Source organism: Eptesicus fuscus, chromosome 14 (genome assembly GCF_027574615.1).
Source record: "Eptesicus fuscus isolate TK198812 chromosome 14, DD_ASM_mEF_20220401, whole genome shotgun sequence".
NCBI classification, from domain to species: domain Eukaryota; kingdom Metazoa; phylum Chordata; class Mammalia; order Chiroptera; family Vespertilionidae; genus Eptesicus; species Eptesicus fuscus.
Genome location: NC_072486.1, coordinates 62,883,369 through 62,909,677, shown reverse-complemented (window position 1 = coordinate 62,909,677; position 26,309 = coordinate 62,883,369). Strand labels below are relative to the sequence as shown.

The following is a 26,309-nucleotide window of genomic DNA, read 5'->3' as shown; positions in this document are numbered from 1 at the left end:
CTCACGGATCAACACTCTTTGCTATAGCAGCCATGATAAAGAGAACCGCTTCTGTCACCTCCCAGGGTGGGTTGCCTTCTTTCAGAGTAGAATATAACTAGAGAAGAAGAGGTGGATTATGGATCCATTAAAAGGAAAACAGAATAGAATTCCAAAACAAACAAAACAGAAAACCCTGTTAGTTACAATAAATCCAGCCCCTTATTTCTAAATTGAAATATCTCTCCGAGCCAGGGAAGAATATGACTTTCATTTTTCACAGCTTCACTATTATTAATCTATAAGTAACTAGTAATTTAATATTTAAAATAAACCCATTTAGGTCCCCAAGGATATACCAAGATTATTGTCTGCCCCCACAGAATGAATATTATAGAAAAAACAAAACATATTAATGAGTGTCTTTTCCTGGTCCTGATAACAACTGATAAATACATAAACACACTTAAAATTGAGACACAATGTAAATTCTCTATATATGCATTGGCTTTGCATTTCTATTGACTACATCAATCTAATAGCACAGATTGAATTCCTAGAAAGTAGCTGTCTAAAGGCACCTATCACAATACCATGTCCAAACAAGAGGGGGTGGGGAGAGACCAAGCAGAATATTCAGAGATGTCCAGAAATTTCCCAGGGTATATCGATCTGGAATGTGACCGGGTGTTAGTCTAAATAAGATTTCTCTAGTCAAATAACAGATATTGCTAGGTAAGACAAAACTATTGTTATAGGACTTCACAGAGCCTTTAATATATCATTTAAGTCATTTCCCCATTTTAATTGATGATGGATCCTTTTTTGCCAAAGAATATCTCATGGGACTGGTGTTCCACAGAAAATATCTTGAACAACACTGATGATTTATGTCCAATTTGTAAACTGAGATCTGGAGAAGAATAAGTAACTGGCCGCCCCAGCCAGGTGGCACAGTTGGAGCATCAACCTGTACAATAAAAAGGTTGCAGGTTCAATTCCAGGTCAGGGCATGTACCTAGATAGCGGGTTTGATCCCCTGTCAAGGTGTGTACTGGAGGCAACCAATCAATGTTTCTCTCTCTGTCTCTCTCCTTTCTCCTCTCTCCCAAATCAATGAACATGTCCTCAGATAAGGATTTAAAAAAACAAAAAAAAAACACAAAAGAGTAAGTAACTTGCTCAAAAGCATGGAGATAGTGAGAGAACTGAAATCTGAACACAGGTCATCTGCCTGTGATGTAGGGATCTTAGTCCTTTCTAAAAATCCCCAATCCTTTGTAGTTAGGTCAATAAACACACTTAGCTTAATATAAAGAAAAATTGTTATAGTTTTATTAACACTTCCTAGATCAGATTATGCCCCCAAAATACACAAAATGTGTGGGTTACAAAAATATTAGGTTAGTTCAGTATTGCTGACAAAGCATCAAAACTAGTATTTCAGATCTTAAGAGTGTAATCAAGCAATATGAAAGCCACCTGAACTTATGCTAATGTTAAGTGATGTGAAATGGTGATGATCGCAATCTTATGAGGTAAAGTGTTACTCACTGATTGTGAGGAAAACCACAGGACTATGATTCTTCTACTCTAGTATAATCACCTCTGGGATGAAACTGCACAGGAATCTAACCATAAGTATGGACAAAAGACAATGCCAAATAACTAAAAGAGTTGCCAGGAGTTGGTACATAATTATTAAAGCAGACAAACTTGCTATTTTTCCTGGCTAGGTCCAAATTCCCTCTAAGTATCCTGGGGCTTTAAGGTTTATCTATGATCTTCCACTCCAGCTGAACAAGTGGAACAGCTCTCATTAGCAAGCGTCAGAGAGCAAACTATAATTGAACCATCCACAGACTGCAATTGGCTTGTAAGATAGTAAATAAACATAGCTACTATATGCCAGGCAGTGTGCTAGGCACCTGCATATCTATTGTCCTATTTAGCAATTGAGATTGAAGAAAAAAATGGAACATTTATAGAAGACACAGAAGTGAACATAATTAAAGTGATCATTAAAACTGGTGAGAATCTCCGAATGGGCTTACCTGAGCAAAACACTCCATAGACCCAATCAGGAAAATCAAGTCTTTCACCAGGTCTGATACCCTCATTCGAAACTCCCCAAAGTCATCAGTTTCCTCAGGAACCCCCTCCTAAAATATCAAATCAGGTAACATTTGTTTTAAATGTTTTCACTGACTACTATGCAATCAAGAAAAAAAAAGAAGGCCATTTAGTAGACCATGCCCATTGGACAAAAGATAAATCACCTAAATCACAAGGATATTTTATTATAGAGCGTCTCCCAAACATTTAGGTATTTCAAGTCAATAAAACATATCCTCTACCACCTTTATCAACTCTTCTTCTACTTCTTCTTTTTTTTTTTCATTTCCAAGCTATACCTTACTCTATTGTTAGAAAATTTTAAAGGGGTGGAGGTAGGAAGTGATCTGGAAGAGGTGGTAATTTAAGAGTTTATAAGTTCATTTAAATAAGTTCTAGCTTTTTAGTACTGAATAAGCCTCTGAAATGTTATGGTTCAAGATCTACTAAAATCAACCATTATCCCAATAACTAGTCACAGAATAAATTGTTTAAAAAGAATTTTGTATAGGTTAACAGACATAATAAAACAAATGTAGTAAAATATTAATCATAGAATTTAGGTAGTAGGTATACAGATACTCAATAATAAAATCATTTCACCTTTGCTGCATATTTGAAAATTTTCATTAAAAAATAGAAATCATTTACATTTCAATGTTTCTTAAATATTTCTTATTCCAACACACTTCTATGAGTAAACAAAGGCTTACCCAATCATGAAATGGTTAAGGGCATATATAAGAATCTTGGAACATGAAATCTGAAAAAAGCCCTTAGTACTATTGAGAATTGCTGATGTAGTTCAACCTCCTTAACTGTAAGATGAACAAATCAATACAAGTGAAGGAGTAAGGAGGAAAGAAAATGATGGCTGTCTCAGATGAGATAAAACACTATACACCTAACTAGTGTAGAAAATTAACTACAAGGGAAATGGTGCCACGGAACTAGCAAAGGGAAGAAAGGAATCAAGTAGTCATTTAAACCAGAGCAACCTTCTTTTATTTACATTATCAGGCTTCTAAGTACGATGTATTAAAGATAGTATTCATCAGTTTAAAAAAGTATTGAAAACCACTAGACTAAATTATCATTAAGGTTCTGTAGAGACACAAAATAGCATGACTCAAACAACAATGTTAACATTAAAATAAACAGAATATACAGTTTTCATGTCAGATTTAATTGTAAGCAATGGGGGAAAAAATCCTCATTCTAGGTCCTACGTTAAAGGACAGGGATTAAACCAACCAACCAACCAAAAGGATGAAATAAATGCTGTAAAATTTGAAGAGACTATGCAAAGAATAGAAATTGAAGAGTTTTTGAACAGCCTATTTGATAATATTCCTAGTATACTTTCTTCTAAGCAAATAAATTATTTCTAAATTTTCTTTTAAAATCATATAAATAATATAAAGAAAAACATGCATGTATGTGGGAGGGAAATCATATTATTCTCCGTATCCTCATACAAATAAAAATATTTAACTTTTGTGTTAGTTTTAATCCAACCACACATTCTGATTTTTTTTTAGCATACCAGCTATCAATTTCAATTGTTATTTATTTTTAACTGCTACATAATGGTACATTAAGGTGCTACATCATAATTGATACAACTCTTCTTATACTGTTGTACATGGTTTTACCCTTTTTTGTTTTTTAAATAGATAATGCTTTCTATAAAGTAGCTACTTTTTCTTCTGCAAAATTTAAGGTTAATTCCCAGGAGAATTACTGGCTCAGCAGACTTAATTTCTTTGTACACAGACTTAATACTCTTCAATATACTGATACTGATTTCTTCAGTTTAAGCTAGTGATAGAAAATCTTCACATTTCATTAGCTTTATTCTCAGAAGTTCCTCTTCAAAACAGCACTAAAAAGAGGAAGAAATTGAGATTTAAAGAAGTAGAGAAAAGAACTTACATGGTCTGGTTCTAGCTGGCAGTGTCGAGCCAAGGCATGAAGTAGCCTCTGAATGTAAGCTTTGAAGATGCCATGAATAACTTCGTCGTTAGTTTTGTACAAATGCTCCCCTAGTCGGTACCAAAAGTTAAAGGAAATTTCTACTACCTGTTAAATTAGAGAAAGGGAAATGGAATGGAATGAGTTTTATTATTATTAGGGCGATGTAGGAAACAAGATATATTTTTAAGTGGAATAAATTAAGAAACCACCTTTTTTCTAGTAGATTTATTATCCTCCTCCCAAATTATCTTCCCATATTAGATACCAAACTCCTTTTAGGGATGGCTTTACATTTCCTATTTACCCTAGATAACTTCTCCAACAGTATATTAGATTCTGAATTTAGAGAAGCAGATAGAAAAATGGAAATCTCTTCATGTATTTTTTCCCAAATTCTGAAATCATTTCATTTTATTTTTGAGATTAGAGAACCACTAACACAGGGGTCCTCAAACTACGGCCCGCAGGCCACATGCGGCCCGCTGGGTGTTTTTGCCGCCGCTGCCTGTCCTGCTTAGCAGCCAACTTAGCAGTGTGCATAGGAATTTGTTCATAGTGTTTTTTTTAAAACTATAGTCCGGCCCTCCAACGGTCTGAGGGACAGTGAACTGGCCCCCTGTTTAAAAAGTTTAAGGACCCCTGCTCTAACAAGACAAACCATCTGCAAGTATCCCTGTACTTACCAACCTTATATCCCTTTTATTCACTTGATTTCTTGAGTGGGAAAGGGGAAACAGACTTTATTCACAGCTTATCTTACTTATAGCACTGTTTAAAGAAGTGATAATTATTTCTAGTGCTATACTACCTCCCAAAAGTTTTATTTCATTTTATTTTTTAAAATTCATTTTGTTGTTGAGTATTTATTACAGATGTCCTCCACTCTCTCCCTTTGCCCCCTTCCACCTCTCTCGCAGCCCATTCCAGGCCTTCACCTGTCTATTGTCTGTGTCCATGGGCTATGATTAATTTGTACTTCTAAATCCTTCACCTTTTTCACCCATCTCCCCAACCTCTCTACCATCTCACAACTGTCAAAATGTTGTCTGTATCTACGAGTCTCTCTTTTGCTTATTTTGATTCTTAGATTCAATTGTTGATATATACATATCTATTGCCATTTTATTATTCTTATTCTTGATCATCATCCTTCCTCTCCTCCTTCTCCTTCTTCAAGAAGACACTTTATTAATTTTTTTAAAAATTGATTTTAGAGAGGAGAGGGAGGGATAGAAACATCAATGATGAGAAAGAATCATTAATAGGCTGCCTCCTGCACGCCCCCTACTGGGGATCGAGCCTGCAACCCGGGTATGTGCCCTTGACCAGAGTCGAACCTGGCAACCTTTAGTCTGCAGGCTGACGGTCTATCCACTGAGCCAAACTGACGAGGGCAAGACCCTTTATTTTTTATGTAATACTGGTTTAGTGGTGATGAACTCCTTTAGCTTTTTTCTTGCCTGGAAATCTCTTTATATGTCTGTCAATTCTAAATGATAGTTTTGCTGGGTATATTAATCTTGTTTTAGGTACTTGTTTTTCATTCCTTTGAATATTTTGTGCCACTCCCTTCTGGCCTGCAAAGTTTCTGTTGAGAAATCAGCTGAGAGTAGTACGGGCAGTCCCTTGTAGGTAACTAACTGCTTTTCTTTTGCTGCTTTTAAGATTCTCTCTTTGGCCCAGCTGGTGTGGCTCAATGGTAGAGCATCAACCTATGAACCGATTCCCAGTCAGGGCACATGCCCAGGTTATAGTCTCAATCCCCTGTAGGGGGCATGCTGGAGGCAGCCAATCAATGATTCTCATCACTGATATCACTGATGCTTCTATCTCTTTCTCCCCCTCTCCCTTCCTCTCTGAGGAAAAAAAAAACCAACATACACACACACACACACACATATATATATACACATGTGTATATACACACACACACACCATATTTTCCGGCGTATAAGACGACCCCCAACTTTTGAGAAGATTTTCCTGGGTTAAAAAGTCGTCTTATACGCCAGAAAAAAAAAGTATATATAAAATGTATTTCCCTCCCCCTCCCCCCCCCGAGTTGTCTTTAACCTTTGGCATTTTAATTATGATGTGTCCTGGTATAGGTCTCTTTGGGTTCATCTTGTTTGGGACCCTGTGCTTCCTGGACTTGTATATTTATTTATTTCAACAGGTAAGGGAAGTTCTCTGTTATTTTTTCAAATAGGTTTTCATTTTCTGTCTCTCTTCTCCTTCCAGCACCCTCATGATGTGAATGTTGGTATGCTTGAAGTTGTCTCAGAGACTCCTTACACTATCTTCATATTTTTTATTTATTTTTTCTTTTTGCTCTGATTGTGTGTTTTTGCTTCTTGATATTCCAAATTTTTTATTTGATTCTTAGCATCCTCTACTCTACTGCTGAATCCCTGCAAATTATTCTTCATTTCAGTGAGTGTATCTTTCATTTCTGTTTTTTTAAAAATATATTTTATTGATTTTTTACAGAGAGGAAGAGAGAGGGATAGAGAGCTAGAAACATCGACGAGAGAGAAACATCGATCAGCTGCCTCCTGCACATCCCCTACTGGGGATGTGCCCACAACCAATGTACATGCCCTTGACCGGAATCGAACCCGGGACCCTTCAGTCTGCAGGCCGACGCTCTATCCACTGAGCCAAACCGGTTTCGGCTCTGAGTGGTTTTTTTATGCTGCTGATGTTCTCACTAAGTTTCTTGAAGTTCTCAGTAAGTTACTTGAGCATCCTTATAACCACTGTTTCAAACTCTGTATCTGGTAGTTTTCTTGCTTCCATTTCATTTAGTTCTTTTTCTGAAGAGTTCTCCTGTTCTTTCATTTGTGGCATGTTTCTTTGTCTCTATAGTTTGGCTGCTTCTCTCTGGTTGTTTCTATGTATTAGGTAGATCTGCTTTGTCTCTTGGACTTAGTATTGTGGCCTTGTGTAGTAGGTGTCCTGAAGGGCCCAGTGGCTCAGATTTCCAAGTCACCTGAGCTGGGCAATCCAGGTGCCTCCCTGTTGTGAGCTGTGCAGGAGCTGACCCTATGGAACAGGACTTGCTTTTAGTTGTTTGCCCCTTGAGTGTGTCACCCGTGGAGGTAGTAGGGTTGTAATCCAGCATGGCTGAAGTTGACCACTAGGTGCACTGTTGGCTCTGGAGCCTACTGGGAGGTGCAAAGTCAACCACTGCCTGTGCCCTCTACACGGGGCCACCCAACATGAGCTACAAAGCAATCTGCAGATGGCTGCTACTTGTGTTGGGCTTGGAGGTGCCCAGGAGAGGCCAAGCTATGAACCAAGGCAGGCTGCCACTAATGCCAGGCCTGGAGCCATTTATTGAGAGGTATGGGGTGTGCTGAGGCCAGATGCTGCTTGTTTGAGAAATTTTAGGGAAGTCTGAAGCATGAGGCAAGAGAGACCAGTTGTATGGAAAAGCCACTGGAAATGGCTTGGATGAGCATGCAAGTAGGGAGGGGCAGGATCTTAGGAAATCACCAGGGTGTGCTGAAAAGTGTGAGCCAGGTTGATGAAGATTCAGATATGGTTTTGCGCCTGCCAGCTTTGTGGTGCAGAAAGCTCATCAAAGGAACAATGGCCTCTGCCAGAACTTCTGTCTGGGAGAAAGCTGCCCCTCTAGCTCTTGCCCTGATTCCAGGCAAGTTAGTTCCTCCCTGAATGTCCCAGGTTCCTTTCAAGCTGCTGCCCAGTGCTGGAGCTAGGAGGAAATGAGTCTGAGTAAGAGGGCCCTTTAAGAGGAACTGCCTGGGACCAGCAAGCCTCTGTGTCACTTAGCCACAATCCCTGCTGGTTTTTACAGCCAGAAATTGTGGAGACTTCTCTTCCTGATACTGGAACCCTGGGCTGTAGAATCTGGTGTGGGGCTGGGATCCATCACTCCTTAGGCCCTAAGGCTTAGGGAAACCTCCACAGCCAAGACATCCCTCCCATTTTAAACTACCACACGTGGGAATGGGACCAGCTGGTTCTGCAATTCCACCCCGAATCTCCATCCCTCCTACCAGTCTTGATGTGCTTCTTTTATAATTCCCTAGTTGTAGGACTTGCATTCAGCTAGATTTCAGATGGTTCTGAATGATGGTTGTTTGGTATTTTAGTTGTAATTTTGATGTGGTTGTACCTATGCAATCATCTTGACCAGCCCCAAAAATGTTTTAACTGGTTTTTAAAAAAACTGATTTTCAGAGAGAGAGAGAGAGAGAAACATCAACTTGTTGTTCCACTTATATATGCATTCATTGGTTCTCTTTTATGTGCTCTGACTGGGAATTGAACCGGCATCCTTGGTGTTCAGAACGATGCTCCAACCAACTAAGATACCCGGCCAGGGCAAATGTTTTGAGTTTCATCCAAATCTAGATATCCTCCTGAGATTATATCAAACAAATAAACATTATCTTTCATATAACAGAAAAGGGGTTGAGAATTAACAGGACTATTGTGACCTCCCTAAGAGGGGCCCTATATCATACTTTTCCCATCAAGGATCCAAAATAGAGCTATTTAAAATAATACCCAACTTGGAAGTTTTTTGTCACTTCTTACACTATTAAGAGAAGATAAAACTACTTAAATGAAGATTTTTTTAAATCTAGCAAACTTAAAAGAGGTAGGGTGTCTTACACCAAATTTTAGAATGAAGGAGACTCTTTAAGTCCTTTTAATCCTTTTCTCATTCCCATCCATAATCTGGAGACAAATTTTGGATGTTAAGATTTTTGGAGGTGTGCTTAAGTTTTGGTGGCATTTTCTTTTAGCTGTAAAACTCTAAAGAATAACTACAGAGAAATAGGGGGCTCAGGAGAAAGACAGTAGGCTTTCTAACTGCCTCACTGAAGTACATATACGAGTCAGTTCAGCTAATCAGGTAAAAAATAGAAAAGGATTCAAAAGAAGAGCCCAAACATAATTAATTAAAAAAAAATCCAATACAGAGGCAACCTCCACATCAGATCAATTAAAAATAAGACTATAATTTCCCATTAATATAAAGCTGAGTGGGAAACAATAGAATATAAATAATGTGCAACATAAAACTTGGAGATTAAAGCTTCAGCCCAGTATAAATACTACCTCATACTGAGGATGTCCTGCACAGATAAGAAGCAGTTCTAGAGTTCGCAGGTCCCCAAGACCTTGGCCTGGAGTACAAACAATTTTTTCAAGAAAAGTTTCACATAGTTCAGTAAAAATCCGACAGTAATTCAGTACTCTGTAGATGAAAGAGAAATGAGAACACCAAGTCAGAAATCTCGCTATTTTATGTACATATTCACCAACAGTTATTCAAATAAAGAAAAGGATCCTCAGCCCAAATGATTATTTGCTATGCTGTACTCCAATCTCCATGACATCCACTATTTTTACATCATATACTTTTATATATATAAGCAAATGACTCATAAGTCAGTTCAAATTCTCAATTACTAAACATCTGAATAAAATTCCCATCAAATCACACTTGATACTTCAAAGTTCATCCCTAATTTTTAGAGCCTTGCCCCTTTTAAGCGTAAAAAATTACAAATCCATGATTACAACTTTTCCTTCTGCATCCAATTTGCCACTCCAGGTCAGATGAAAACAGAAGAGCATCTTTAGGGTGCAGAGTGTGTATTTACAGTCACAAAGAGCCACAAAGAATAGATAAATTATAAAAAGAACACCAGACTGTGTGTGAATCCAGGCTACTGCCTTCAATACTCACTTATCTAAATCTTCACGTGCCACAGCCATATGATAGGCAGTCTCCAATGTCAGGACTCCTTGGAACAGTTGCATGGCTAATGGCAAGTTAGTCTCCACATTCTCAATGGCATAGAGAGCTGAGCACACACAGTCTGAAGCAGCTTCATGTAGGTTGGATGAGGTCTTATCCTGTTGCTGGGAAACAACAGGAATAGGGTAGAAGTATGATCATTAAGCTATAATCCAATTAATATGTAAACCATTATAGCCTGTTTATGAACATGTAATTTACATGGCTAAAGCCTGATAGCCATGGCCTTCAATGAGACAATATCCATCAATTTTCTCAATGCTATTTTTGACTATTTCCCTATATGCCAAGCAAATCAGCCTTTCTGTACCTCAATCATGATCACATCACTTCTAAAACCCATGTTTTCAGTATCAGTCCCTCCGATTGGAATGCCATGTGTGTTTCCTGCCTTATTTTAGTCTCTGGAAATTTTTCCATCCTTTTTCTGACATTTAAGTACTATCTAAAATGAAAGGATCCAACAAGTATCACAGACCCATACATAACATCAACATGATATTTCAGAATATCAAGGTTAAAGAGAGGTTCTTAAAACTTCTGGGGAAGAGAGGAGAAGGTAACTTAGAAAGGAACAAAAACCAGTTATCCAGCTTCATCATTAGCAATGATGTTTGCCAGTATACAAGAGCCCTTGAAAATTTTGAAAGAAAAGAATTATTTAACTCGCCCAGCCAGGATAGCTTAGTGGTTTAGCGTTGACCATGAACCAAGAAGTCACCAGGTTCAATTCCCAGTCAGGGCACATGCCCAGGTTGCGGGCTTGATCCCCAGTAAGGGGCGTGCAGGAGGCAGCCGATTAATGTGTACTAACTAGCACACAACCATTAAGCACAGAGCTTCTATACTGCCGGGAACCAATTCCAGCATGTAATAATTACAAGAGTTTCACCAAAAGGTTGGTGAAGTTTGGAGACTCAACAAGGGCTGAGCCACAGATATAATTATCTGTTGGAACTGGCTAAACGGCACTTCCCCCACACCTGAATAGTATAATCCAGTGGTCGGCAAACTCATTAGTCAACAGAGCCAAATATCAACAGTACAACGATTGAAATTTCTTTTGAGAACCAAATTTTTTAAACTTAAATTTCTTATAACGCCACTTCTTCAAAATAGACTCGCCCAGGCCATGGTATTTTGTGGAAGAGCCACACTCAAGGGGCCAAAGAGCCACATGTGGCTCGCGAGCCGCAGTTTGCCGACCACGGGTATAATCACTTGCTGCCAGACAGCCCAGGGCATTTTATTGCCTCCTGTTGGCCAAACACCTGAACAGCTGTAGACTATTCCCCAAACTGACAATGCTTCTGTACCCTACCCTTTGAAACCTTACCCTTTTAAGTGTATGTCTCCACCTTGCCTTAGGACAAATTGTTAATAAATAGCACGGGGTCCTTAGATAAGGGGTAGTCTTCAGTTCCTTTAGCTGAAGCTCCCCTCACCCCAAAATTATCTTTCGTCTTTGGACTCCTTCTTGAATCTACGCATCAGCTCCTTTCTACAGATTGCAGCACCCCTTGTTAATGCTGGGACAAGAAACCCGGCACATACTAATATGTCTTCATGGAAGAAAAGCATCGGGAAAAAGGAGACAAAGTCACTCCCATCTGCAAAGACCTATTCAATATTTGTGCTTTTGTTTTTCTTCCAATCACTTTTCAGAAATATGAAAACACTGTTATGTCTCAGAAGGTTAGTTACTGTGGCTATGTAGCAGTAATACTTTCATAAACAAAGCCATTACTTACCAAAACCTCAAAAAGGAGTGCTAGTAACTTATTGTTAGCCATGAAGTTACTGTCCAAAACGCCTAGGTTAAACCAACTTCCCAAACAGCGAAAGACCTTCATGAGCATTTTTTCATCTGTTCCTGCTTTTTCTACACAGGTCATCTGAAAATAAGGAGAAAAAAAAATAGAAATCAATCTTTATATTTAAGACAATCACCTCACAGATGTAATAATGAAAAGGATGAAAACAGTAAAAGCTAACAGAAGTGCTTTAGAAGTACGAGACTTTGTTCTCAACACTTTTAATTCATTTAATCCCCACTAAAACTCTATAGCTGGTACTATGATTATCTCACTTGGGAAGATGAGATACAAAGAGATTATACACTTGCCAAAAGATAGATATGTCTCAGAAATAACTGTTTCGTAGATCCCATTTGTGCATTAATATATAATCTTATCAGTAGAACTGTCTTTAAAGTAATACTCATCTATGGTTGATTTTATAAAATAGAAATAAGCTAGTCATACTACTACTGTTTATTCCCACATGAAAAGCTGATATTTCAGCTTTGGCACTTAATACTCAAGTAAATATGCCATTTCACAGAGAGTGGCAGTACTATAAATGTGATAGTTTATAAAAGATTTTTAAAAAGTTAGGCTAAAACTCATTATTGCTTCTCTTTGCAAACTGTTTTTGTGATGTATAATTTTCCAAAATGAAGTGTAATTTAACTTTTTCTGGACAGAAAGTGTTTAAATTACAACTGTGGAATTACAGGAATTCTGATAATGATAGTAAGGGAAATAACCAAAACATAAAATAGAAAGCCCTATTTCAACAACTGACATGAACTTGTAGTAGAAAAACATATAACTTCATTTTGGAAATGTTTCTCATAAAATAAGGGCTTTCCCTATCATTTAAGGGTCCAGATGAAGTAGAAGTTGTAGAAAGAGGAAGCTGTAGAATTTGATCTTCCAAGTACATCATGGACCTTTATTGAACTTAATCATAATACTATCAAATTGTCATGATCTCACTAAAGAATTTCTATTTGCTGTCAGTTAAAAATAAAATCCTGAGTACATTTTTATTCTTTCTACTAGATGCATTGTCTGTTTTCTTTGTAAATGCAATATAATAAACAATTTAATAACCTAAAAAAAAGTGTTTAAATATAACATTTACATCCCTAAGTGGTTTGGCTCAGTGGACAGAGCATAGGCCTGTGGACTGAAGGGTCCTGGGTTCGATTCCGGTCAAAGCATGTACCTTGGTTGCAGGCTCGATCCTTGTAAAGGAAGCAACCAATTGATGCATCTCTCTCACATGGATGTTTCTCTCTGTCTCTCTCCCTCCCTTCCACTCTCTCTAAAAAACTAAATGGAAAAATCCCCTTGGGTGAGGATTAACAACAACAACAAAATAATAAATAACATTTCCATCATAATTGCCATGAAGTTTGGGAGGCATGGGGGATATGGAATCCCATATGACCTAAATGCTGGCACTTATACTTCTAGGTAGCCATGCTTCCCCTATGTTTGCAGTATCAGGCAATAATCCTATCTAATAAAAGAGTAATATGCAAATTAACCATCAATCTGCTACACTCACAAGCCACGCCCACCAGCCAATCAGGAGCGAGTATGCAAATTAACCCAACCAAGATGGCTGCAAACAGGAGGCTTGGGTTGGCCCCGGCGATGGAGGAAGCCAAGCTTTCCGCACACCCTGGCCAGCCCAGGCCTCCACTCAAGGTTACAAAGTTTCAATTATAGAAGGAAGATAAATCCCAACAAAAATGGCTGTGGCCATGGAGCAAGCAGGAGGCTTGGCTCTGCTCAAGGCTAAAAAGTTTCAATTATAGAAGATAAATAAATCCCAGATACCAGGGCCTCCGCTTGGGTCGCCAGGGGGCGTGGCCGGCCTGCAAACCACCACAGGCCCCTCGCCCAGGCCGCCCCACGCCCCAAGGGAACCCCCCACCCTGATCAGGGACACCCTTCAGGGCAAACCAGCTGGCCCCCACCGTGCACCAGGCCTCTATCCTATCTAATAAAAGAGTAATATGCAAATTGTCCATCACTCCCACACACAAGATGGCTGCCCCCATGTGGTCAAAGATGGCTGCCCCCATGCGGACACAAGATGGCCTCCACAAGATGGCCAGCAGGGGAGGGCAGTTGGGAGGGACCAGGCCTGCAAGGGAGGGCAGTTGGGCCAATCAAGCTTGCAGGGGAGGGCAGTTCGGAGTGACCAGGCAGGCAGAGGAGGGAAGATGGGGCCAACTGGGCCTGCAGGGAAGGGCAATTGGGGGGGACCTAGGCCTGCAGGGGAGAGCAGTTGCGGGGGACCAGGCCTGCAGGGGAGGGCAGTTAGGGTGACCAGGCCTGCAGGGGAGGGCCATTAGGGGTGACCAGGCCTGCAGGGGAGTACAGTTAGGGGCAAACAGGCTGGCAGGGGAGCAGTTAGGCATCAATCAGGCTGGCAGGGGAGCAGTTAGGCATCAATCAGGCTGGCAGGGGAGTGGTTAGGGGGTGATCAGGCTGGCAGGCAGAAGCAGTTAGGGGCAATCAGGAAGGTAGGCAGGCGAGCAGTTGGGAGCCAGCAGTCTTGGATTGTGAGAGGGATGTCTGACTGCCCGTTTAAGCCTGATCCCAGTCAGGCAGTCGGACATCCCACGAGGGGTCCCACATTGGAGAGGGTGCAGGCTGGGCTGAAGGACCGGGCCTCTAGTGATTCCATACTTATTAATCAGAAACTGTACTGAACTGAACTGAAGGAAGAAAAAAAGAAATGATTCAAGTAAATTCATGGCAACCACACACACACACAAACACACACACACACACATACACACACACAAACTTTTTGAAGTGGTTTATGTAAATGCATTACACAACTGCTTGGCCTTTATGCTTCCTAAATGACATCTCAATTTTACAAAGGTATAATGTTTACAAATGGGAGGACTTGATTATACATTCAAACGACTGACTCAAAGTTGAGAGTATTATTTTGGAAAAAACCTACATCTAAAACTAGTTGCTTTGGAGAAGAAATTCTGCTAATTAAATCAAGCACACATCATAAAGCTTTGGAAGTGAGTTACTACCTTCAGTTCCTCTTTGAGAACTATATTATTAAAACTCCACCTCTTTAGAGTTAGGCTTCAAAGCTCAAAATAAATACCAAAAGAGCTCATCAGTAAAAATATAGCAGAAGCAAAGAAGAACTGATCTTAGATTAACAAAATGTAGAATAAATGAAGGGAGAAAAATATATTGGAGGCCAGGCTCAGTTAAGCTATAAAAGCAAGAAGAATATTAAAAACTTTTAAAAGTTCAATACAGTATTTAAGAGTGAGTCCATTTGATGGCTTCAGACCACACTGGAGCTCCACCTTACCACCTTCATGAGAGACACATGGAAGGAGTGGACTCATCAGGCACCAGAGCCCCACTAAAGCAAGTCCTACTCCATGGGATTGGATCCTGCACAGCAGATCCTTGGCTGTAGTGAAGGCCAGTACTCGGCAGCCAGTTGGCCTAGTGGTCGGCAAACTCATTAGTTAACAGAGCCAAGTATCAACAGTACAACAATTGAAATTTCTTTTGAGAGCCAAATTTTTTAAACTTAAACCTTTTGTACTTGGATGTTGAGTGTGACTCGACACGGTTAGCATCGGTAGCAGCTCGAGAAAAAAGCAAGCGAGTGCAAAGGGTTAAACTTCTTCTAATGCCACTTCTTCAAAATAGACTCGCCCAAGCTGTGGTATTTTGAGGAAGAGCCACACTCAAGGGGCCAAAGAGCTGCATGTGGCTCTCGAGCCGCAGTTTGCCGACCACAGGCCTAGGGGTAAATCCCTCCCACTGACGTGCCAAAAGTAATCAAGGCTCAACTACAATAGGAGGATGCACACAGCCCACATAGGAGCACACCTGGATTGCCCAGCTTGAGTGGCTGGAGAGGTTGTGCCACCTACCACGTAAGGCCACTTTACCAAGACCGGGAGACGTAGCAGCTGTACCTAATACCGAGAAACAAACATAAGGAGGCATCCAAAATGAGGAGACAAAGAAACATATCCCAAATGAAAGAATAGAATGAAAGAACTGAAAGAACTAAATAAAATGGAGACTAGCAATTTACCAAATGCAGACTTCAAAACACTGGTTATAAGGAGTCTCAATGAACTTAGGGGAAGAGTAGATGAACTTTGTGAGAATTTCAACAAAGAGATAGGAAACATGAAAATGGAGATAAAAAACATTTTTAAAAAGTCAGAAATAAAGAATACAATAACTGAAATGAAGAATACACTATAAAGCTCAGTCGATGTGGCTCAGTGGCTGAGCATTGACCCATGAACCAGGAGGTCAAGGTTTTATTCCTGGTAAGGGCACGTGCCCGGGTTGCAGGCACAATCCCTGACTGTTGAAACATGACCTCCTGGTTCATAGGTTGAAAGTTCAACCACTGAGCCACACTGGTTGGGCTATCAACAATTACTTTAAATGCAAATCGATGAAATCAAGAGACACATGGTAACTAAATGTATAACAAAACAAGACTCTTAGTATACTATTTATAAGAGACTCAATTCAGATTGAAAGTAAAGAGATAGAAAAATATACTTCATTAAATGGAAACAACAAAAAAACTGGGTAACAATACTTATACCACACAAAATAGACTTTAAAACAAATACTGTAACAAGAGACAATGGCCCCAGCCGGTTTGGCTCAGTGGATAGTGTTGGCCTGTGGAACTGAAAGGTCCTGGGTTTGATTCCAGTAAGGGCACATGCCTGGGTTGTGGGCTCAATCCCCAGTAGGGGGCATGCAGGAGGCAGCCGATCAATGATTCTCTCTCATTATTTGATGTTTCTATCTCTCTCTCCCTCTCTCTTCCTCTCTGAAATCAATAAAAACATATTTTTTAAAAACCACCTTCATATCTTATTAAAAAAGAAAAAGACAATGAAGGATCCAGCAATTCCACTTCTGGGTATTTATCTGAACAAACCCAAAACACTAAATAAGAAAGACATGCATCCACCATATGTTTACTGCAGTATTATTTATGATAGCCAAGATATGGAAGAAAACTAAGTGTCCATCAATAGATAAATGGATAAAGAGGTGATGCATATATACAACAAAATATGATTCAGCCATAAAAAAAAAAAAATGCAATCTTGCCATCTAGAATAACATGGATGGACCTAGAGAGTATTTTGCTGAGTGAAATAAGTCAGACAGAGAAAAACAAATGCCATATGATTTCACTTATATGTGAAATCTAAAAAACAAACAAATAAGCAGATCAGAAATAGACTCATAGATACAGAGAACATTTCGATAATGCTAGATGGGAGGGGGCTTGGGTAAAGGAATTAAGTTGTGAAAAAGGTAAAGGAATTAAGATGTACAAATTGGGCCCTAGCTGGTTTGGCTCACTGGATAAAGCGTCGGCCTGTGGACCAAAGGGTCCCAGGTTCGATTCTGGTCAAGGGCACATACCTCGATTGTAGGCTCCTCCCTGGCCCGGGCCCTGGTCAGGGCGTGTGCAGGAGGTAACCAATCGATGTGTTTCTCTCACATCGATGTTTCTCTCTGTCTTTCCCTCTCTCTTCCACTCTCCCTAAAAATCAATGGGAAAATATCCTCGGGTGAGGATTAACAACAACAACAAAAAAAGATGTACAAATTGGTAGTTACATAATAGTCATGGAGATGTAAAGTACAGCATAAGGAGTATAGTCAATAATATTGTAATAACTATGTATGATGTCAGATGGGTACTAGATTTATCAGGGTGATCACTTCGAAACTTATATAAATTTCTAATCACTGGGTTGTACACCTGAAACAAATATAATTTTGTATATATTAACTGCAATTAAAAAATAAAAAATTATTTTTAAAAAAAGAATGGGTCTATTTGAATAGACTGAAAAAGTAAAATACTAGTAAGAAAATGGAATGGAGCAGAACCATTAAAGAGAATTTGAGGGAAACTGAATGAAAAGTTTTTAAGAGGCCTTTGGTACCTGGTAGTATAGCCAAATATCTGTTTTTCTTGGCAATTTTGTACTAATTTCATCCTCTGGGTTCTGTAACATGACAAGCTACATGACAGAATTATAGACCTTATTAGGTATTACTGGGATATATTTTTCAGATTCCATTACAACAAATCAATCTATCACCTGTGCCAATTATGAGAAAGTACTATCTAAGTAAAACACTTTCTCATAATTGGTGCAGGTGATAGATTGATTTGTTGTGCCTTCAGAGGCCAAGTGGCTGCTGCACTTGACCACTTGTGGCAATGTGGCTATAAGCACAGCAGTGTCAACTAGATTCTCTTTTGACTTCACTTGAGCACTTAAAAAAAGAAAATGACAAGCTTAGGACCATTAAGCTCAAGTTACAGTCTGAGAACCAGTTTCTCTGACATCTCTAAAGGAAGCTCTTGTTTATTGTAGTTATAGGGCTGGTATTGCTGAAACTCATACACAAAATTTAATTTTGTGGCTTGGTGAATTACAAACAACAGATGAATTTACAATCCCACCAAGTTTCCCATGTGAAAGTTAGGAAAATGATTGATAAAGAATGGGATTCAGAAGCGTGGAACATAGATATCTGGTTGGACCTGAACGAAACTGATCATCTTGAAACCCCAGGTCACTCTGATTCTCACCTTACTAGTGGAAGAAGCCTGCCTTCACATGTCTTTCTCAGCCTGAAAGCCCTGCAATAACAGATATCATGAAAGGGGATGCCCATTCTCTTCAAGATCTACCACAACTATCCCGTGTCACCCACAACTAGAGCCATATCTCATCATGTTCCAGGGGGGCAGGTACACACTGGAGGAAATAACTTACATATCAAGAGAATTCTAAAACTTTGCTAATATGTACCTGAAGAAACCAGAAACCCAAAGAACATATGTGGGAGTGAACTCTAAGGGTGTTAGACCAAGGGAGGCTGGAATATAACACTAGAGATTCTAGATTTAATGAGTATATGGAGTGTCTGGGAAACACAAATAGGAAAATCATAGTGCAAATATCTAAGATTTAGGGTCAAATCTATGCCCTCTTCTGCAGGTAACTATTTTCCCTTTGAGTAACAATTTCTGGCTTGCTACTGAGGCTTGGTAGAGACTGAACATTTAATGATGGGACATCATGTGATCATGTAGCCTGAGCGGAGTACTGTCTGAACTATCTAGCTATAATATTGGGCATGAGTAGCAGCAACCTGTCATCAAATGGAAATGGTATATAAGAGACTAAGTTCAGAAAGATCTGGAAGGTACAAGCTGCATGAGCAGACAGCTCAGATTCCCTCGAACACCAGCTTTTCTTGCATTGGTTCATTTACCTCAATCCATGCCTATGGCCTCCTGGGGTGTTCCTCACGACCAGATACCTGATGAAGAGGTATCAAACCTGGATTATAAATGGGTCTGTACAATATGCTTATACCACCTGAAGGTGGACAGCTGCAGCATTACAGGCCTATTCAGGGGCCTTAGTGAAAGGACAGTGGCTGCAAAACCCTCCTAGTGGACAGAACTTCAAGCAGTGTATTTGGTTGTTCACCATGTCTGGATTGAAAGAATACTAGACATATGAATCTACACTTATTCATGAACAGTTATCAATGGGTTGAATGAATAATCAGGGATTTGGAAAAAACAGGATTAAAAGTTCAGTGACAAGGAAGTCTGAGGCCAAGGTATATGAATGGAATATGAATGGGAAGACTGTGGAAGCATTTCTGTTCTATGTGAACACCTACCACGGGTATCCACTAGAAAGGATTCTCTCAATGACAGACAGACAAAATGATGTCAGCCTCTTTCCTCAGTCACCCAGTAGTTGCTCAGTGGGCTCACAAAATGGCCACAGTATTGGGGATGAAGGCTACACATGGGATTAACATAGATTTCCAGTTACCAAGGCTTAACTGGTTAACACTACTGATGAGTGTCAAATCTGCCAACAGTGAAGACCAACACTGAGTCCCTAATATGGCACCATTCCCCATGGAAACTAGGTTGACTGATTACACCAACTTCTATCATGGAGGAAGCAGAGCTTTGTGTTCACAGGAAGAGACACATATTCTGTATATGAATTTACCTTCCCTGCTTGCAATGCTTCTATCAGCACTATCATTCATGGACTAACAGAATGCCATAGCCAAGTATCATAGCATCATATCTAATCAAGTATCTCATCTATACTAATAAAAGCCTAGGTCAGTGATGGGCAACCTTTTGAGCTTGGTGTGTCAAACTTCGCCAAAAAACTGAGCATAACTCGGGTAGTGTGTCACTTTGAGGAAAAAACATTATTTCGCAAATGTTTCATCCTCAGGAGCAGCAAATGTTTTATCCTTGGCATGCGGCCGCCTTAGCGGCCGCGTGTCATCAAAAATGGCTACGCGTGTCAGTGCTGACACACGTGTCATAGGTTCGCCATCACTGGCCTAGGTGTTCCTCCCACCCTCATGCGCGACTCCACCACAAGAGGGCAGCGCGCACAGCAGAGGCGGGGCCAGGCGGCAGCTCCGCACAATAAGGCCTAGGAATCCTGAGGCTCAGTGAGGTGCAGAGAAGGCAGGTCCTGGCGTCTCCGCCACCTCACACAGAGGCAGCGAGTACCGGTGGAGGAGGTGGGTCGTGGCAGGGGAGGGCAGTTGGGGGCAATGAGGCCAGCAGGGGAATGGTTAGGGGGCAATCAGGCTGGCAGGCAGAAGCGGTTAGGGACAATCAGGCAGGCAGGCAGGCAGGCGAGCGGTTAGGAGCCAGAGGTCCCGGATTGTGAGAGGGATGTCCGACTGCCAGTTTAGGCCTGGCCTGCACCCTCTCACTCCCCTAAGCCGGCAAGTGGACATCCTCTGAGGGGTCCTTAGCGCTGCCGTGGAGGCAGGAGAGGCTCTCACCAGCCGTGAGCCTGGCTTCTGGCTGAGCAGTCTGGCCCCTGGTGGTCAGTACACGTCATAGCGACCGGTCGTTCTGTCTATTTGCATATTAGCCTTTTATTATATAGGACTGTTTGCTGTGTCTTCACAAGGCATAAGGAGGAAGTGAGCTTTCTGGGGTCTCTAATCCCATTCGTGAGGGCTCTATCCTCATGACCTAATCACCTCCCAAAGGCCTCACATCCAAATACCATCACAGTAGGGACTGGTTTTTAACATATGAATTGGGGGGAGGGACATACAAATATCCAGTCTATAGCAGTAAGGATGAGATAAAATTAGCTGTGAAATAAGCCATACATATTTATAGTCTTGTGACCAATATTTAAATGAGGGCTATAGCAGGATTGCATATTTTCTATTTGCTTGTTATGCCATTGTATAGGAATTTAAATGTATGTAGAAGAATGCATATGGAAGATGAATTAGTCAAATGAGAAGACTGATGCTGGTTACAGATTTAGTGCTATTCAGCACCAAATTCACCCTTTTAGACTACTTTGTACAAATGGATCTGGACCCTTTCAATATTTCTTTTCCTGTACTAGCTAGCAGTAACTTTTTATTAGGACACTGGAGAGAAACTGCAACAGGAAAGGGGTTGAGCTTCCTAGTTCTGGTGTGATTACTTGGTAGCCTTCTGCAGAATGTGCAGCTCCTCCAGTCCCAGGCTCCTAGCTTCTCTGGTGCCTGGCTCTTGCAGTGCACTGGCCAGCAGCTTCCTTATTTCTCCCACCCCCAACCTCCCAATGGTTTTATAGCAAAGTGCCTTAGGCTCCTAAGAAAAGTACTCAGTGAATGTTGTTGATGGGTTCTTGTAACTACAGTGGAACAATGTATGACAAAAAATAATTTTCCACTGGCTAATTGATATAAACAAGAGTTAAGTTCCTAGGGCATCTCAATAATTTTATAGTAAAATTAGAGGCCTGGTGCACAAAATTCGTGCATGGGGGGGGGGGGGGGTGTTCCTCAGCCCAGCCTGCACCTTCTCCAATCTGGGACCCCTCGGGAGATGGCCGACTGACGGTTTAGGCCCGATCCCACAGGGACCACTGGCTCCTAACCACTCACCTACCTGCCTGCCTAATGCCCCCAATGGCCCTCCCCTGCCAGCCTGATCGCCCCTAACTCCCTGCCAGCTTGATCTCACCCCTAACTGCTTTCCCCTGCTGGCCTGATCGCCCCTAACTGCCTCTGCCTCAGCCCCCACCACCATGGCTTTATCCGGAAGGAAGTCGGATGTCCGGAAGATGGCCGGTCAACCCGGTCTAATTAGCATGTTACCCTTTTATTAGTATCAATAGATTATATAAGATAGGATTGCTTAAATGTGGGGGAGGGGCTTTTTCAGCAGGAGGAGATGCTCTTGGCAGACAAAAATACATAAGCCCTATATCTGGATTGATAGCCAGCCATATGCACTATACTGCCAAACCGGTTATTAAAAAATTGAACCACTTTCTTACACCTTACACCAAACAGCTGTTGCCCTTATAACCCCTCCTCAGCCCCCACCTTAAGTTCTGCCTTCGCAGTACACCCAGATTAGGTTCTGATTGGACAGTTTCTATGCCAGTCAGCGTCAAAAGCTCCACCTCCTAGGCAGCCATTGCCTCCTCTGGGAAATCCAGAATGGCCCCGCCTTCACATTGGCACCAGCCCTTCAGTCACGCCTCCAGTCCACTACCGGGTGTATCTCTGGCCGCTCTGAGAAGCGGCACCTCAGGTCTGTGCTGGTGGAAATTTTGAATTCTCACCCCTGACCTAACCTTCTTACAGTGTGAGCTCTGTGAAGGCAAGCATTTGTCTTGTTCATTCTCAGTTCACTCACAGACTTTACCTGTGTCAATGCATCTATGCTAGCACCACATGGTGACCGGTCGTTTCGGTCGTCATGGTCACTGCCTTTTTATATATATAGATGACGTTGAACAAAACAACATTATTCAAGGATTTGCAAAACAACTTATCCAGCATTAGATTCAGTGCACTCAGCTTCCCCAGTGTCTGCAGTGCACAGTGCCAGAAGCTTCCCCCGGTATTCCTACACCCAGCTGATTTTGTGGCAGAGTGTCTCTGGTGAGACACCTTCCCTGAACAACTTTTTCTGGGCTTCTTGGAAAACAGATCTCCAGCAAGTTCAAGAGGACAGGTTTTTGGCCAAAACCGGTTTGGCTCAGTGGATAGAGCATCAGCCTGTGGACTGAAAGGTCCCGGGTTCGATTCCGGTCAAGGGCATGTACCTTGGTTGCGGGCACATCCCTAGTAGGGGGTGTGCAAGAGGCAGCTAATCGATGTTTCTCTCTCATCGATGTTTCTAACTCTCTATCCCTCTCCCTTCCTCTCTGTAAAAAATCAATAAAATAAGAAAAAAAAAAAAAAAAAGAGGACAGGTTTTTGGCAGCATAAAGCACAATGACTTCTTGACCATGGATATGCCCTCTCCAACAAGGTCTGGATCTCAGCCCTGAAAGGGGGATGAACTCTTCCTTTCTTGGAAACTATCTCAGTCCTGGGGTTAATGACTGAGATAACTTGTAACTACAGTGGAACAATGTAAAGTTTTTTCCACCTTTGTTTTATGGTAACTGTTTATGTTTTTTAGAACTCTCCTTACTTCTCACTAGACAATCCCTCATTATTGTAACCTCCTGTTAGAAAGAATCATTCTTTACATTAAATATTCTCACCTATCACTATGCAGTTTCTTTCTCCTGGTTGGACACAGGCTGATACTAAAAGAAACCAACAATTCTAGAACTGGCACAAGGAGGTAACAAGATAAGTATGTTCATCTTTTTTTTTTAATTCTCACCCAATGACATTTTTCCATTGATTTTACAGAGAGTGGAAGAGAGAGGGAAAGGCAGAGAAAAATATCGATGTGAGAGAAACACATGGATTGGTTGCTTCCTGCACAAGCCCTGACCAGATACATGCCCTTGACTAGAATCGAACAAGGGACCCTTTGGCCCACAGGCTGACACTCTATCCACTGAGGCAAACCGGCTAGGGCTGTCCATCTTTTTATATTAGGAAGCAAAAAAGTGCTCCAGTAGCCCAAGTTATGACATTTTAAGCATCAAAAGAATGATTTTAGTGGAAACCCTGAATCAATGAAAATCCATGAGTCCATAATACTCCATAAAAAGATAGCCAGGAAAAATAAAACAGTAACATTTGAGGCAGCTTTAAAACAAATCCTTATTTTAAAAACAAGAAATTAAGGAGAAACCAAGATGGCGGCATAGGTAAACACCTGAACTTGCTGCCTCGCACAGCCACTTCAAAACTACAACCAAAAGACAAAACGACATCATCCAGAACCACAGGAAGGCTGACTGAGTGGAAATTCTACAACTAGAAGGGAAGAGAAAAGCACAGAGACTCAGAGGAGGTACGGAGATGCGTGCGCAGAAAGGGCTGGCAACTGAGGGCTCGGCTGTCTTTTTCAATCAGGAGGGAGACACAGCTCCCGACTGCTCTGAACTCCAGTTCCGGGCGAGACTCTGGGGACCCAGACTCATATGAGGGAAAACTGGACTGTCTGGCATTGGGCCGGAACACGAGGGCGGCTTTTTCTCAGAGGTGCTTGCAGTGATTACTGCAGGACACTGAGATCCCGGGGCCTGTTAGGGCAGGGCTGATGGTCAGCCATTGCTGTTTGCTCCGCCCTGTTGATTTCCTGAGACCCCGCCCCACCCAAGTTACAACCCTACCCCAGCTGTGTGCAGAGGCTTTTGCATATGAATGGCCTGGCTCTTTGCAATCTAAAATTAACTAACAAACTGCAACTGGGTCAGAGAGCCCCAAAACTTCCAAAAGAAGGCCAAAGTCTCCACAGCAGCTTGCATTACTTCACAGCTGGGCCTCATCCGGACACCTCCAAAGCCCAAACAAAGAAGAGGAATCTGCAGATCTCCCCGTAGATCCTGCTGGGTGGCCTCAGGCAGAGCTAAATTTGCACCTCCTTGGAGTTCAAAGAGCCAGTGTACCCAGTGGTCAGAGTGGGACCATCCAGATTACAGCTCCTCAGATCCATAAGGGACACATTCAGGGGCAGACTCAGTGAGCACCAAAGCCCCACTGAAGCAAGTCCTGCCCCATAAGGGTGTCTCTAGCACAGAAGTTCTCCCATCATAGACACAACTGATCCTCACAGCCAATTGGCCTGGAGATCAATTCCTCCCAGTGATACCAACAACAATAAAGGCTTAACTACAACAAGACTGTGCACACAGCCTACAAAGGGGTGCACCAAGAGTGTCCACCTCAGGTAATTGGGGAGGCTGAGCCACTAGGCCCTATACGACACCTGGTACACAAAGCCACTCTATCAACACAGAAAAGCAGCCAAAATGCGGAGACAAAGAAACGGGTCACAAATGACAGAAATGGAGGACAGCAAACTGAATATAGAGTTCCAAACCACGGTTATAAGGTTTTTCAAAAATTTTCTAGAAACCGCCGATAAATTTAGTGAGTCCCTCGAGGATATGAAAAAGGACCAACTAGAAATTAAGCATACACTGACTGAAATAACAAATAATATAGAGATCCAACAGCAGACTAGAGGAACGCAAGAATCAAGTCAAAGATTTGAAATATGAAGAAGCAAAAAACAACCAACCGGAAAAGCAAAAAGAAAAAAGAATCCAAAAATATGAAGATAGTGTAAGGAGCCTCTGGGACAACTTCAAGCATACCAACATCCGAATTATGGGGGTGCCAGAAGGAGAGAGCAAGATATTGAAAACCTATTTGAAGAAATAATGACAGAAAACTTCCCATCCCTGGTGAAAGAAATAGACTTACAAGTCCAGGAAGCGCACAGAACCCCAAACAAAAGGAATCCAAAGAGGACCACACCAAGACACATCATAACTAAAATGCCAAGAGCAAAAGACAAAGAGAGAATATTAAAAGCAGCAAGAGAAAAACAGTTACCTACAAGGGAGTACCCATATGATTGTCAGCTGATTTCTCAACAGAAACTATGCAGGCCAGAAGGGAGTGGCAAGAAATAGTCAAAGTGATGAGTAGCAAGAACCTACAACCAAGACTACTCTACCCAGAAAAGCTATCATTCAGAATTGAAGGGCAGATAAAGAGCTTCACAGATAAGAAAAAGCTAAAGGAGTTCATCACCGCCAAACCAGTATTATATGAAACTAGAGGCCCAGTGCATGATTAAATCATGCATGTGTAGGGTCCCCTAGGCCTAACCTGCCATCCAGGCCATATCCACTGCCCCGCAAAGCCTAGCACGCTCTGCGGACACTGCTAGCAGCCTGCTCCCCGCTTTTGATGGCAGGGGGTCCGCTGGTGCTGGAGCAGACACACAGCTCCCCGCTTTCGATCGCGGGGGACCTGGCTGGCTGTCCGCTGGTGCCAGAGCGAACAGACAGCCAGCTCCTCTGCTTTCACTCCCCGCTTTTGATGGTCCGCAGCAGGACGTGGGCTTGCTGCCCCAGAGGCCTCTTCTGTGCCGCAGCACAGCCATGGCGCAGACGCTGAGCTCGTGCCGCTGCTGGCTACGTGAGCTCAGCGTCCCGTCAGCCCAATCGGCCACCCCGGCCACCCCGAGTCCCGCCCCTCCCCCCCGCGCCTCCTGGCCAATCGTGGGCATAGCGAAGGTATGGTCAATTTGCATATTTGTCTATTATTAGGTAGGATGCTGTAAG

At 41.6% G+C, this 26,309-nt stretch overlaps 1 protein-coding gene across 1 annotated transcript in view; it reads right to left on the bottom strand.

Annotated features, from left to right (window-relative positions):
• TNPO3 (transportin 3) overlaps window positions 1-26,309 on the bottom strand; it is a 107,026-nt gene that overhangs the window by 39,363 nt on the left and 41,354 nt on the right. The window contains exons 5-10 of the mRNA XM_008154029.3: window positions 11,623-11,766; window positions 9,800-9,975; window positions 9,166-9,304; window positions 4,030-4,176; window positions 2,034-2,141; window positions 6-97 (exon numbers count right to left, since the gene is read on the bottom strand). Coding sequence (XP_008152251.1) covers window positions 6-97; window positions 2,034-2,141; window positions 4,030-4,176; window positions 9,166-9,304; window positions 9,800-9,975; window positions 11,623-11,766 — 806 coding nt within the window. The remainder of the gene's footprint in view (window positions 1-5; window positions 98-2,033; window positions 2,142-4,029; window positions 4,177-9,165; window positions 9,305-9,799; window positions 9,976-11,622; window positions 11,767-26,309) is intronic.